Source organism: Chiloscyllium plagiosum, unplaced genomic scaffold, assembly GCF_037043375.1.
Source record: "Chiloscyllium plagiosum isolate Xiang-an unplaced genomic scaffold, Cpla_swu_hap1 HiC_scaffold_8, whole genome shotgun sequence".
Classification (NCBI taxonomy): Eukaryota; Metazoa; Chordata; class Chondrichthyes; order Orectolobiformes; family Hemiscylliidae; genus Chiloscyllium; species Chiloscyllium plagiosum.
In genome coordinates this window covers 15,651,242-15,666,232 of record NW_028270146.1, presented here as the reverse complement: position 1 = coordinate 15,666,232, position 14,991 = coordinate 15,651,242, and the positions used below count along the sequence as shown (strand labels likewise).

Below are 14,991 nucleotides of genomic sequence, written 5' to 3'. Positions count from 1 at the left end.
GTTACATCACGCTGTAAACTTTCGCTATAAATTCTGTGTCTTATGAACTTATACTCCACCTCTACGTGATGAAGGAGCTGTGCTCCAAAAGCTAGTGCTTCCAAATAAACCTGTTGAACTATAACCTGGTGATTTTTAACTTTGTACACCCCAGTCCAATACCGGCTCCTCCAAATCATGACTTCTCAATGAATGCAATGGACATGCAGGAGCATACTGACTGAATGCATTGTGCTCCTGTGATATACAACCAACTCAAAGTTCAAAGTAAATCCATTCTTCACTTGCATTCTGTTCTGAGATGCACCGTCATCAGTGCTGGCATGTGGATAATTCCTATGAGAACATTGTTGAGCAGACAGCAACCTTTTTCCAGGCACCAATGATATTGTGGTGCAAGGAAAAAATGCAAGAAATGCAGCCATTCACACATTTCTGCAGGAAACTTAGAAGGGTCACCTTGGCAAGTGTCAGAGGGCTTCGTCCACCCACGGAACTCTACTAACTTGAGAGTCAGTGCCTTCATTAGAGATGAGTAGGAAAGAAAGAAAATGGAGAAGGAAAGACCAACCTTCTGGTCAATATTCTCCTTGTACAATACTGTACTGTACTGTGCAATAAAATACAAGAACTCAACCTGACACCGAGAACCTCAACGGCCTGTCCAAGAGGATATTCATCAGATATGCAGAAATTGCAGCTGGGAAGGGTGCAATCAGGTGGCATCACATTGGTTGCCAGTTATATGACACATTGTTATTCCCTGAACATCAGACAAGGAATGTCAGATGTGTCAACTGGGGCTATATGTTCCATTCCTTCCCACGTGCAGTTTTACCCCCAAGTGCTACTGTTTAGATACTGAATTGCTTCCAGTGTGCTTTTGATACTTTCTGCTTCTATTTCTGGTTATAATTTGTCAAAATATTTTTCTGTTGATTCACACAACAGGATTTCTGTTGCAATTCTAAATTTCCCCATTGTAGTCCTTCCCATTAAAGGGAGGTATGATTAAAGGACACAACCTTGGCAAATTCACAGATTGAGTTGTATTTCACAGATCAATACTTCATCTTAACTAGCAACCCTGGAATCCCAGGTACGGGTCCAGTAAAAAGCTCCAATGTTCTTGGCCTTAAGGCTCTAACACAATATTTCCATATAAAGAGACCACGCCTGGAGACAAAGGAGTTCCAAATATTTTCAAAATCTATCTCCAATTTACCACAGTTAGAGATTAAGTGCTTTAGGCTTTACAATGTCACGATAAAAATGTCACGGATTTTCAACTAATTGTTTCCACATTTTTGTATTATGAAAATGGGCAATTAAAACAATCATCAAAATGTCCTTACCTCCAAATCCCGGATGCCATCTAGGATACTCAACCTCTCTGGCACCGATTCAAGATGATCCAATGCCATCCGTGTGCTCTAAATTCAAAACCAAGTTAAAACATGTTAACCTCTCTATTTTACTGAAACCAGCATCAATGTTGTAACTGTACAAGTGAGTCACTTTTCTCATTAGCATCACACAGGGTCAAAATTCTCCTTAATAACAGAACACACAAGCCAACTTGTTCATTAGTAACAATACACGAGTCAGTGTTCTTCAGAATAGTGCACGGTTCAGTGTTCTCTTTTGTTGATAATGAAAGGGATGTCAAGCGCTAGACCTTCCACAAGCATTCTATCTTGTAGAATACACTCGCATTTGTGCAAATTAACATTTGTTTTGCAGCATGTTTCTGTTTTGCGGAGCAAAGGTACAGGATTCTGGTAGAGGACAGGATGGAAAAAGGTCACAGGGATTACATTGCAAACAATATTACAACAGTTTTCCTTCTTCATCCCCTCCTTTCCAGGTGTTAGTTCAGGCTAGATAAAGGTACCACAGCCATTTTCCAGTTTCCTACCAAGGTGCCTATTCTTCAAGTATTAACTCAGGCTGCATATGCTAGAGGAACATTCAATGGTGAATCAGGGGCAGGTAGGTTAGAAGTAGGAGAAGGGCACTCAGCCTCTTGAGCCCACCCCATCATTCTATAACAGCTGGTTTCATTATTCCCTATTCCCAACCATCACTGGTAACATTTCCTGCTCTTGCTGATAAAGCATTTATCTACCTTTACCTTAAAAATATTCGAAGACTCTGCTTTCACTACCCGATGAGAAAGTTAGTTCCAAAGACTCACAACCCTTCAAAAGCAAAAATAAATCTAATTGCTATTTTAAACAGATGAAACATGATCTTCAAACAGTGATCTCTTCCCCGCTACTAGATTCCCCAAAAGAGGAAACATCTATTCCCTATTCAGCCTCTCAAATTCCCCATATGTTTCAATCAAGTCACCTCTTACTGTTTTAAACTCCAGCCAAAACCTGTCCAACATGTCTAACCTATCTTCATAAAATAATCTATCCATTCCAGGTATTAGCCAAGTGAACATTCTCTGAACTGCTTCACATGTTTCATTAAATAGGGAGACCATTATTATAACAAATGTCCTACATATCTGAAGCATTACCTCCTTACTTTTGTACTCAATTCCCCTCAGGATAAATTATAACATGCTGTGAGTTTTCCAAATTACTTGCTGTACCTGCATACTAACATTTTGAAACTGGACCAGCCAAATGCCTCTGGAATCCCTTACCCTCTATAGATAGTATGTTTCCTTCCAACTTTCAGTCTTCCTCCCCTTTTGAATAAAGGAGCTACATTCATTATTTCACAATCTAATGGAAGCTTCCCTGAATCTAGAGAATTTTGGAAATTTAAAAACAACGCATCAACTACCTCACTAATCACTTCTTTTAAGGTCTAGGATAAAATCCATCAGGACCCAAGGACTTGTCAGCCCACAGCTCCAACAAGTAGTGGGGAGGCATTGGCCTAGTGGTATTATTGCTGGACCTTTAATCCAGAGACCTAGGTAATGTTCTAGGGGCCTGGGTTCGAATCCTGTCACAGCAGATGCTAGAATTTGAATTCAATAAATACCTGGAATTGAGTCAAGTGATAATCATGAAGCCATTACTGATTGTCAGGAAAAATCCATCTGGTTCGTTAATGCCCTTTAGAGAAGGAAGTTATCTGGTCTGGCCTACATGTGATATCAGACCCATAGCAATGTGGTAAGTTGCCCTCTGGGCAATAAATGCTGATCTAGCAGCGATGCCCTTATCCCCTGAATGAATAAAAGAATTGCTCAGTACTACTTCCATGGTGATTGCAATTTGAGCTCCTTACATTTCCTGATTAACCACTATAGTGAAGACTGATGCAAAACACCTATTAAATTTATCTGCCATCTCCTTATTTTCTTGTTTTAATTCCCTGGGTCAATTTTCTATAGGATCATTGCTCATTTTGTTAACGCTTTTCTTTTTAAAATGTCTATTGAAACTCTTACTACCTGTTTTTATATTTCTGGCTAGTTTTCTCTCATGCTCTAATGTTTTCTTTTTATCATTTGTTTAGCAATTCTTGCTTTTTAAAAATATATTTTGTCCACTTTTTTGACCTGCCTCCCATCTCTACACAACTATATGTTATTTTTCTTGAGGTTTGATACTACTTTTAAGTCAGTAACCAAATGGAGTTTGTCTTTCTGGTTAAAATGTATCTATTTTATGTATTCTTGAATATTCCTCAATAGTTTGTGACTGCATCTCTACTGACCTTGCCCTTAACCTAATTTGTGAGTTCGCTTCAGCAAATAATCAACCCCCACCCCCACAGCCTCCGCATTCCAAAACACATCCCCACAACCCTCACTCCATCAAATCCTATCTATTTGTTTACATTTTGAAACCAGGCTCATAGCAGAAAGCGACAGGCATGGAACCTAATTCTCACTAGCCCATAAGGACTGATGCACAATTATATGGAGTACAAGTCGACTAACCAGTGCAGAAAATGTGTTGCTGGAAAAGCGCAGCAGGTCAGGCAGCATCCAGGGAACAGGAGAATCGACGTTTCGGGCATAAGCCCTTCTTCAGGCTTATGCCCGAAACGTCGATTCTCCTGTTCCCTGGATGCTGCCTGACCTGCTGCGCTTTTCCAGCAACACATTTTCAGCTCTGATCTCCAGCATCTGCAGACCTCACTTTCTCCTCAAAGACTAACCAGTGCACCAAACTCAGGGCTTTCTGGTCTATATCACAGTCCAGAATATGAAAAAATGTCTGCAAACTGAATCCAAAAAGTCGCGAAAGCATAATTTGCTGCTGCTGATGTGACACTTTGGCCAAAGAATTACAACCAGTTGTGCAATTGCAATTTCAAGATTAACATCATCAATGCTCTACGCAGAGATTGGACTTTTAGGTTGTAAATATGCCATGTCTAAATACAAACTGGACTTCTAAATTCACAATATAGAAAAGCTGCTCTTGCCAAGGCAAAGGATAAAAGCTTTACCAGGGATCTAATCGCATCGTACCTGACCTCGCTCGATCCTGACAGAGTTTCTGAAACGGAAAGTGTGCCAGCTCTCAGTACTCTGATAAGAACATAAAACCAGGTTAATAAGGCCATAAAAAAGCTAAAATAGCAAACAAAGTACTGGCATTCATTTCTCAAGGGACATAACTGAAAAGCAGTACGCTAAACCTACACAGAAACCTATTTAGACGATATTTTGAACATTTCAGGCCTGAAAATTATGTAAAAGATTTAAAGGCACTGGAGAAAATGTGAAAATGACTTACTAGAATGGGACTAGAATAAAATATTACAACCATCAGGGAAGATTGAACAGGCTGGGGGTGTTTTCTCTAGAAGAGTAAAAATTGATGGGTGAATTGAGAGGGCTTTTTACCTCATGGCATGTATTTGATAACCCAGATGTAAATCTTTCCATTTGCAGGCAAGACAGAACTAGAGGCCATCAAAATAAGATGATTATTAATAATTCAGACTGGAATTCAGAAGAAACCTCCTAACCAAAAGAGTAGGTTGATATGGAACTCACCACTATCTGAGGTAAGAAGATTGGATACAGTTTAGAAAAAGGTAAATAAACAGGAGGGAAAGGAATAGAAATTATGTTTAAAGGTTAGATTAAAAAAATCGAGGCTAATGTGGAGAATAAATACTGACACAAACCTGTTGGGCCAAATGGCCCGTTTCTGTAGCGTAAATATGACCTGGCACAATATATCTAAGTATGTGATGTTGAGTAAAAAAACTCATTGAACTATTTAACTTAACCAGTTCATTGTACATGCTATGTATCAGAAATTAGTTGAAGAATATCATGCCATGGGTCAGAATTCCTAAGTACCATGGATATTTTAAATATGTAATTCCAAAATATATATTTTTTTAAACTGGGCTCAAATAACCAAAAATGGCTACAGTTGTAAATTAAGTGAGTTTCTGGAGAGAGAGAGAGAGAGAGAGATACATGGAATATCATACCTTCAGAGGTGAAGGGAATTTTAAACAAGAGTCCTTCAAAGGGAGGTGGGGTCAGGTAGGCAAGTCAAAACAGAATGCACTGTGATATCTTGTGAATACTTTATTGTTCATTCATGGGACAAGGGCAGCGCTGGCTAGGCCAGTATTTATTGCCCATCCCTGTGGGTAGGACATTGCTGTGGGTAAGACCAGGGATGGATGGCAAATTTCCTTCCCAGAAGGACCTTAGTGAACCAGATGGGTTTTAATGATAATAATCTATTACAGTAAGGATATTATTAAGGTGGAAAAGGTTCAGAAAAGACTTACCAGGATGTTGCAAGGAAGGGGGGATCTGAGGTACAAGGAGAGGCTGGATAGCTGTCACATTTTCACTGGAGTGTAGGAGGTTGAGGGGTGACCTTACAGAGGTTTATAAAATCATGAAGGGCTCAGATAAAGTGAATGGCAGGTATCTTTTCCCTAGGGGGGGATTTCAAGACTACGTGTTTTTAAGATGAAAGATTTAAAAAAGACATGAGGCGCAATTTTGTTTTGCAGAGAGTGGTTTGCATGTGGAATGAACTTCCAGAGGAGGTGGTGGATGTGGGTACAGTTACAATGTTTAGAAGACATTTAGATAAGTAAATGAATAAGAAATGTTTGGGGGGATACATGCCAAGCACAGGCAGGTTGAACTAGTTTAGTTTGGATTATGGTTGGATCAAGGGGCCTGTTTCCCTGCTGTATGACATTATGATTCTCTATTTAGGCCTGATTGTTCACATTAATTGTTAACAACATGTCTAATGACACAGAAAGTCATATATACAAATTTGCTAATAACACAAAGTTAGGTAGCAGTACAGGCAATATAGATGATAGCATAAAATTACAAAGTGAGATTGATAGATCAGATGATCTGTGGCAGATGAAGTCCAATGAAAGCAATGTGAGGTCATCCATTTTGGACCAAAAAAGGATAGTTTACGGTACTTTCTGGGAGTTATGAAGTTAAATACAGCAGATGTCTAAAAAGCCTTAAAAGTTCAGGTTCATAGATCTTTAAAATACCATGAACAGGTGCAGAAAACACTCTAGATGGCTAATGGAAGCTGAAATCGTGATGCAGTTATACAAAACCCTGGATGGACCTCACGTGGCGTACTCTGGGCACCACAAAACAATCTGGGCGCCACACCTTAGGATAGATACATTGACCTTGGAGGAAGTACAACATAGGTTACAAGAATAATACCTGGATTTCAGGAGTTATGTCGAGACATTGTATAAATTAGGCCTGTTTTCTCTAGAACTTAGAAGATTGAAATCTTTAAGATATTAACAGGAAAAGACAGGGCAGATAAAGATAAACCATTTCCACTGGTTGGTGATTCTAAAACTGGGGGGTATAGTCTGAGAGTTAGGGTCAAACCATTGAGGAAACATGTTAGGAAGCATATCTACATACAAAGAGTGATGGATGTTTGGAAGTTTGGTTCACAAACAGCATGGATTCCAGATCAGTTGTTAATTATATATCTGAGATGAATAAATTTTCGTTCAGCAAAGGAATTAAGGAATATGGGCCAAAGGCATAACTATGGAGTTAGGCCAAACATCAGCCATGATGTTAATGAATGACGGAACAAGCTGAATTGCCTACTACTTGTTCCTTTAATTGTCTTGTGAGTCATAGAGATAAAGAGAACAGAAACAGGCCTTTCAGTCCAACTTGTTCACAGCGACCAGATATCCTAAATTAATCTAGTCCCATTTCCCAGCATTTCGCCCATACCCCTCTAAACCTATACATATACCCCACCCAATGCCCTTTAAGTGTTGTCATTACACCAGCCTTTACCACATCCTCTGACAACTCATTCCATACACACACCACTCTCTGTGTGAAAAGATTGCCCATTAGGTCCCTTTTAAATTTATACCCTCCCACCCTAAACCTACACCCTCTAGTTCTGGACTCCCCCACCCCAGGGAAAAGGCCTTGTCTACTTACCCTATTCATGCCCCTCATGATTTTATAGACCTCCAAAAGGTCACCTCTCAGCCTCCAAAGCTGCAGGGAAAACAGCCCCAATCTATTCACCCTCTCCCTGTAGCTCAAACCCTCCAACCCTGGCAACATCCTTGTAAATCTTTTCTGAACCTATTCAAGTTTTACTACATCCTTCCTAAATGTGGGAGACCAGAATTGCATACAATATGCCAATAGTGGCTGAACCAATGTCCTGTACAGCCGCAACGTGATTGCCCAACTCCTCTACTAAATGCACTTAGAAGACCTTAGAATCCCTAGAGTGTGGAAACAGGCCCGTCGGCCCAACAAGTCCACACTAACCCTCCGAAGAGTATCCCACCCAGGCCCATTCCCCAATGCTATTATCCTGCATTTACTCCTGGCTAATGCACTTAACCTACCGATCGCTAAACACCATGGTCAATTTACCTGACCTGCACATCTTTTGGATTGTGGGAGGCAACATGGCAACAAACCCATGCAGACATGGGGAGAAAGTGCAAACAGTCACCTGAGGCTGCAATCGAACCCAGGATCCTGGCGCTGTGAAGCAGCAGTTCTAACCACTGAGCAACCGTGCCACCCAATAAAGACTAACTCTGCGCAGAGAAAGCAGAGTTATCAGCATTCTTAGTTCTGAGGAAGGGTCACTGGACCCAAAACGTTAACTCTGCTTTCTTTCCATAGATGCTGCCAGATCTGCTGAGCTTTTCCAGCAATTTCTATTTTTGCTTCTAGATTTTTGATTGATTGAATTCAAATTCCACCAGCTACCATGGTGACATTTGAACCTACTGCTCCTATCACCCCTTATACAATGCAAAAACAATGTCCACGTTGTCTAACAGCATTGGAATCAAACTATTTCAAATGACTCTCAGGTTCTCTGACAGCACACAAAAAGTTGATGAAAAGATACATTGCACAGCCAAGCAAGGTGCTAGGATCATCATGTTTGCATGGAAGGTTCATGTCTATTGAAGCTATTCAAGGTCAGTTATACTCGATTACAAAAAAGGATTGAATTAAACCAACTTGCTTGAAAGCTGCATGTCCAAGCATGAACTGCTGAGTCAGTTGTGATGACTATATCTGTCCCCACTATCGCTTATAGAGACACCGTGGAATTTAAAATATATGTGACAACGCCAGGAATTTTACAGTGTACTAATAAAAGGAGCAATTGCAGCAAGAGCAGGTTCTTAAAAATATGAAACCAAAAGAGAAAATGCTGGAAAATCTCAGCCGGTCTGGCAGCATCTGTAAGGAGAGAAAAGAGTTGACGTTTCGTGTTTAATTGACCCTTTTCCAGTATTTTCTCTTTTGGTTTCAAATTCCAGCATCCGCAGTAATTTGCTTTTATCCAGTCTTAAAAATGTGAAACTGGGTGGCTGCTGAAAGAGAGAATAACATAGAGGAATGGTGTTACAAGTTCTGAAGAGGTTAATAACTTGTATAGAAATTCAAACTTCCAATTAACAGCTGAAGGAATGACACAAGAATTCAAGTTTTAAAACATTTACAGCAGCCGATAATGATAAAGCACCATTGACTAAACATGATTTCTTTTTTGTGGCTACCTATACTTTCAGTAACATAGAAGAATTTTCCCCTTTTATATTTATCATTCAGCATGCTCCTCACAGAACTAAATTCCCTAGAGCAAACCATCCACAGTAATGTCCAGTGATCATCTTTCAAGCACTTTATTTAGTTTTTGAAGAATTTCAAAAATTCACCTCCAGCAGTAAAATCTGGTGCAGTAATTCTCATTCCCTCAGTCATACCGAACAAATCTGCTGGAAGTTGACTGCAGTATGCATTTCCTCGACTCCAGCCATGGTCATTTACAAAATTAAGAAGCTTCTTCTTTCTGCTGACCACACAGAACGGATGCCTGTCTGTGATATTCACTCATTTGTAGGGAAGCTTGTGACCTAATCTCAAAAATGGCTTCCCTTCACCTGGCAACGTGAAAGATGTTAACCTTGTATTTAGGTAAAAGTGCTAATTAGCTATTCTACACCTAAGTCTCTTTCATCTTAAAGGCAAATGGACAGTTTACAGCACATTTATTTGCAACTGGATAGCTACAGCACTTGTTCAGGAATTTGGGAGACTCGTCATATACTCAGGCAACCTTTGAATGGACCTGTCAAATGTTAATGTTGATCTCACTCCTTGCAACTTCTCTGTGGCTGTAACACTGTATTCTGCTGTCAGTTCTGCTACCCTGATGCACTCCGTATGGTACAACCTGCCTGTCGAGCACGCAAAGCAACACTTTTCACTGTATCTCGGTACATGTGACAACAATAAATCAATCAATCAGATGTTGTTGCCATTGTCTCCTTCAGTGAATTATTTGTACCTTTTTCTCAGTAAAACAATCTAGCCTTCTTTTGATCCATAACAATTAAATCCCCAAAGCAGAACACACAAAATGAGAAGCAGGAGTAGGCGATTCGTCCCCACAGGCCCTGCTCCGCCATTTAATAAGATCATGGCTCATCTGACTACAACCTCCAATCCCCACATTTCTGCCGACCCTGCTAACCTTTCAACATCTTACATATCAAGAATCTAGCTACCCTTGCCTGAACCTTCTTCATTTACCCTAATTTAAGGGCACAATCCCAAAACATCATAATTGTCCAAACATCATCATTGTTACACTGTGTTAAACAGGCACACTAGAGGATTCCCAGTTCAAAACCCACAGACAAAGCCTGCTTCAACTACCCTCTCAGAATAGTTCGGAATTGTTGAGCCCAGCACTTAATGGGAGCTGGGGAAGTTGCTAAGAGCAGAGTTGGAGTTGGGCAGGTGCCAGTATCAAGACAACGGGATAGATTTCTTTTGGCTGATACTAAGCTGAGGATCTGTTTTCTGTTTGGCTTCTTGGGAGGCTTGAGGCTAAACAAGCTGTCAGAAAAGGTGGGAACAGTCTGGAGTCAAGGGTGTTGGCAAAAGAAACACGACTGGGCTTCGGTCACCAACACAAATATGAAAGTTATCCTCGCATCAGTGAATGATATTCCTGAAAGAAGAGCATGTCAATGACATTAATTTGCATTTCTAAATAGTATTTCAGTATGGTAAACAGATACGTTGAGAGTGTGTTGCTGGAAAAGCACAGCAGGTCAGGCAGCATCCGAGTAGTAGGAAAATCGACGTTTCAGGCAGGAGCCCTTCATCAGGAATGAGACTGGGAGCCTCGGTGGTGGAGAGATAAATGGGAGGGGGGTGGGGCAGGGGAGAAGGTAGCTGAGACTACAATAGGTAGATGGAGGTGGGGGTAAAGGTGATAGGTCAGAGAGGACGGTGGAGGGGATAGGTGGGAAGGAAGATTGACAGGCAGGATAGGTCATGAGGACGTTGCTCAGCTGGAAGGTTGGAACTGGGGTAAAGTGGGGGGAGGGGAAATGAGGAAACTGGTGAAGTCCACATTGATGCAATGGGGTTGGAAGGTCCTGAGGTGAAAGATAAGGCGCTCCTCCTCCAGGTATCGGGAGGTGAGGGAGTGGCGATGGAGGAGGCCCAGGACCTGCAGATCCTCAGCAGAGTTGGAGGGGGAGTTGAAATGTTCAGCCATGGGGTGGTGGGGTTGGTTGATGCGGGTGTCCCGGAGATGTTCTCTGAAGTGCTCTGCGAGAAGGCGCCTGGTCTCCCCAACATAAAGGAGACCGCATCGGGAGCAACGGATACAATAAATGATGTGTGGAAGTGCAGGTGAAACTTTGATGTATGTGGAAGGCTCCTTTGGGGCCTTGGATGGAGGTGAGAGGGGAGGTGTGGGTGCAGGTTTTGCAATTCCTGCGGTGGCAGGGGAATGTGCCAGGAGGGGAGGGTGGCTTGTTTGTGGGCATGGACCTGACCAGGTGGTCGCGGAGCGAACAGTCTTTGCGGTAACTGTTGAGGACCCACAGGAGGACCAGCTGGATCCATGAAGAGGTCGAACAGTTCATCAACTTCACCAAAACATTTCACCCCGACGTTAATTTCACCTGGACCATCTCTGACACCTCCCTCCCCTTCCTAGACCTCTTCATCTCCATCCACGAGGACCGACTCAACACTGACATTTTTACAAACCCACCTGGATTACACCTCTTCACACCATACCTCCTCCAAAAATTCTATCTTGTATTCCTAATTCCTCTGCCTCCACCGCATCTGCTCCCAGGTGGCCCAGTTCCACCACAGAATACACCAGATGGCCTCCTTCTTTAAAGACCGATATTTCACCTCCCATGTGGTTGAAGATGCCCTCCAATGCATCTCATCCACATCGCGCACCTCTGCCCTCAAACCTCACCTCTCCAACTGCAACAAGGACAGAATCCCCTCGGTCCTCACCTTCCACTCCACCAACCATAAATCGAATCATCTGCTGACAGTTCTACCACCTACAAATAGACCCCACCACCAGGAATATATTTCCCTCCCCACCTTTATCCAATTTCCACAAAGATCATTTCTTCCGTGACCACCTGTTCAGGTCCACGTCCCCTAACAAGCCAGCCTACCCTCCTGGCACATTCCCCTGCCACCGCAGGAATTGTAAAACGTGCGCCCACACCTTCCCCTCAGCTCTGTCCAAGGCCCTAAAGGAGCCTTCCACATCCATCAAAGTTTCACCTGCACTTCCACACATCATTTATTGTATCCGTTGCTCCTGATGCAGTCTCCTCTACACTGGGGAGACTTGACATCTTCTCACAGAGCACTTCAGAGACATCTCCGGGACATCCGCACACCAACCAACCCCACCACCCAGTGGCTGAACATTTCAACTCCCCCTCCCACTCTGCCGAGGACATACAGGTCATGGGCCTCCTCCACTGCCACTCCCTCACCATCCGATGCCTGGAGGAGGAGCGCCTTATCTTCCGCCTCGGAACACTTCAACCCCAGGGCATCAATGTGGACTTCACCAGTTTTCTCATTTCCCCTTCCGCCCACCTTACCCCAGTTCTAACCTTCCAGCTCAGCACCGTCCTCATGATCTATCCCACCTGCCAATCTTCCTTCCCACCTATCTGCTCCACCCTCCTCTCCGACCTATCACCTTTATCCCCACCTCCATCCACCTATTGCACTCTTAGCTACCTTCTCCCCAGTCCCACCCCCCTCCCATTTATCTCTCCACCCCAGTATCCCAGCCTCATTCCTGATGAAGGGCTCCTGCCCGAAACGTCGATTTTCCTGCTGCTCGGATGCTGCCTGACTTGCTGTGCTTTTCCAGCACCAAACTCTCAACGCTGATCTCCAACATCTGCAGACCTCACTGGTAAACACCCAAGACACATCACAGATACAAAAATTAACTCTCAGATATAAGCCATGGATTAGGTGCTGATTGAAAGCTCTGAAAGATAGATTTAGGCTGGCTTTTGAAATAGAAGAGCGAAGGATTGCAAGGATTCAAGTGTATATAACAGCATGGCTAAAAGTCTCTGCCACTTCTCACAAAATGGGGACGGGGCATTGCAAAGGCAGCCGGAAATGGCACAGTGTTGGGCAAGGCTGCAGTGAAAAGTTTGAAGAGCAGAAGTTACCTTTGTATGCAGGGCACAATTTCAAAGTTGGCATTGATGATACAAAATGAGCAACCATTGTGAATGGTGAGAAGGATAATGTAAAATTCCAGAAGGGCATAAACATGTTGTTGGAGTGGAAGGATAAGTGGCAGGTGCAGAAGAATGTGAAGAAGTGTTAGGCGATACGCTTTTATTAGGAAGAACATAAAGAGTGCAGGAGGGCATATGAGGAGTGGCACCAGATATACTTAAAAATTAGGAGCCAACCTGCTGAAGCTATAAAACAGGACTACTTACATGCTAAACAGTGGAAGCTGTACATGATTTAGAAGCCTAAGCAATCATACAACCAACAGATCCGAACCAACAAAACTCTGCACTCTTGCCACATCCAGTCTTGAATGCTGGTAGACAATTAAACAACTATCAGGCTCCATTAATGAAATCCAGGGTAACTTGGCAAGTTGGACCCAAAATTGGTTTAGTGGTAGAAAACAGAGGGTGGTGGTAGAAAGCTGTGATGGGAGGCCATTGTCCATTGCATAACCACAGGGAACAATGCTAGGTTCCTTATTGCTCATGACATTTCTAAACAATATAGAAGATAAAGTGGAGGGAGATGACACTTCAATTGGCCAGGTGGTTCAGAGTGAGCAAGAAAATGTTAGGTTACAGGTCTATATGATTGCGGAATACAGGGTTAATGGTAGGATTCTTAGTCAGGTGGAGGAACAGAGGGATCTTGGGGTCTATGTACATAGATCTTTGAAGGTTGCCACTCAGGTGGATAGAGTTTGTAAGAAGGCCTATGGAGTATTATCGTTCATTAGCAGAGGGATTGAATTCAAGAGTCGTGAAGTGATGTTGCAGCTGTACAGGACTTTGGTTAGGCCACAGTTGGAGTACTGTGTGCAGTTCTGGTCGCCTCACTTTAGGAAAGATGTGGAAGCTATGGAGAGGGTGCAGAGAAGATTTACCAGGATGTTGCCTGGAATGGAGAGGAAGTCGTACGAGGATAGGTTGAGAGTTCTCGGCCTTTTCTCGTTGGAACGGCAAAGGATGAGGGGTGACTTGATAGAGGTTTATAAGATGATCAGAGGAATAGATAGAGTAGACAGTCAGAAACTTTTTCCCCGGGTACAACAGAGTGTTACAAGGGGACATAAATTTAAGGTGAAGGGTGGAAGGTATAGGGGAGATGTCAGGGGTGGGTTCTTTACCCAGAGAGTGGTGGGGGCATGGAATGCGCTGCCCATGGGAGTGGTAGACTCGGAATCATTGGCGACCTTTAAGCGGCATTTGGATAGGTACATGGATGGGTACTTAATCTAGGTTAGAAGTTCGGCACAACATCGTGGGCCGAAGGGCCTGTTCTGTGCTGTATTGTTCTATGTTCTATGTTCTATGTTCTATGTTCTACAGAAGGATAAAAACAAATTGGGCAAATCAGTGGCAGGTGGAATTTAACCCTGATAAATGTGAAGTGATGCACTTTGGAAGAAATAACAAGACAAGGGTGTAGTCAATGAATGGTCGAACGTGAGGACTGCAGATGCTGGAGATTACAGAGTCAAGAAAGTGGTGCTGGGAATGCACAGCCGGTTAGGCAGTATCCGAAAAGCAGGAAAATCGACGTTTCGGGCAGGAGCCCTTCAGTAGGAAGTCAATGAATGACAGGACACTAGGAAGCTCAGAGGATAAGGGTGTAATGCATCTTAATAGGTTAATGAAAAAGGCATATTGAACACTTGCCTTTATCATGGCATAGATTATGATAGGGAGGTTATGTTGGAGTTGTACAAAACTTTGGTTCGGCCACAACTGGAGTAAAACGTGCAGTTCCAGTCACTGCTCAACAGGAAGGATATGATTGGAGGGTGTGCAGTGGAGATGCACCAGGCTGTTTCCTGGGTTCGAGCATTTTATCGATGAAGAGAGGCTGGATAAGATCAACTTGTTTTCTTTACAGCAGAGATGGCTGAGAGGGGACCTGATGGAGGT

At 42.8% G+C, this 14,991-nt stretch overlaps 1 protein-coding gene across 4 annotated transcripts in view; it reads right to left on the bottom strand.

The window, feature by feature from the left end:
• cep128 (centrosomal protein 128) overlaps positions 1–14,991 on the bottom strand; it is a 416,638-nt gene that overhangs the window by 42,318 nt on the left and 359,329 nt on the right. For all 4 annotated transcript variants that reach the window (XM_043696980.2, XM_087989605.1, XM_043696981.2 and 1 more), the window contains exon 20: positions 1,356–1,433. In XM_043696980.2, coding sequence (XP_043552915.2) covers positions 1,356–1,433 — 78 coding nt within the window. The remainder of the gene's footprint in view (positions 1–1,355; positions 1,434–14,991) is intronic.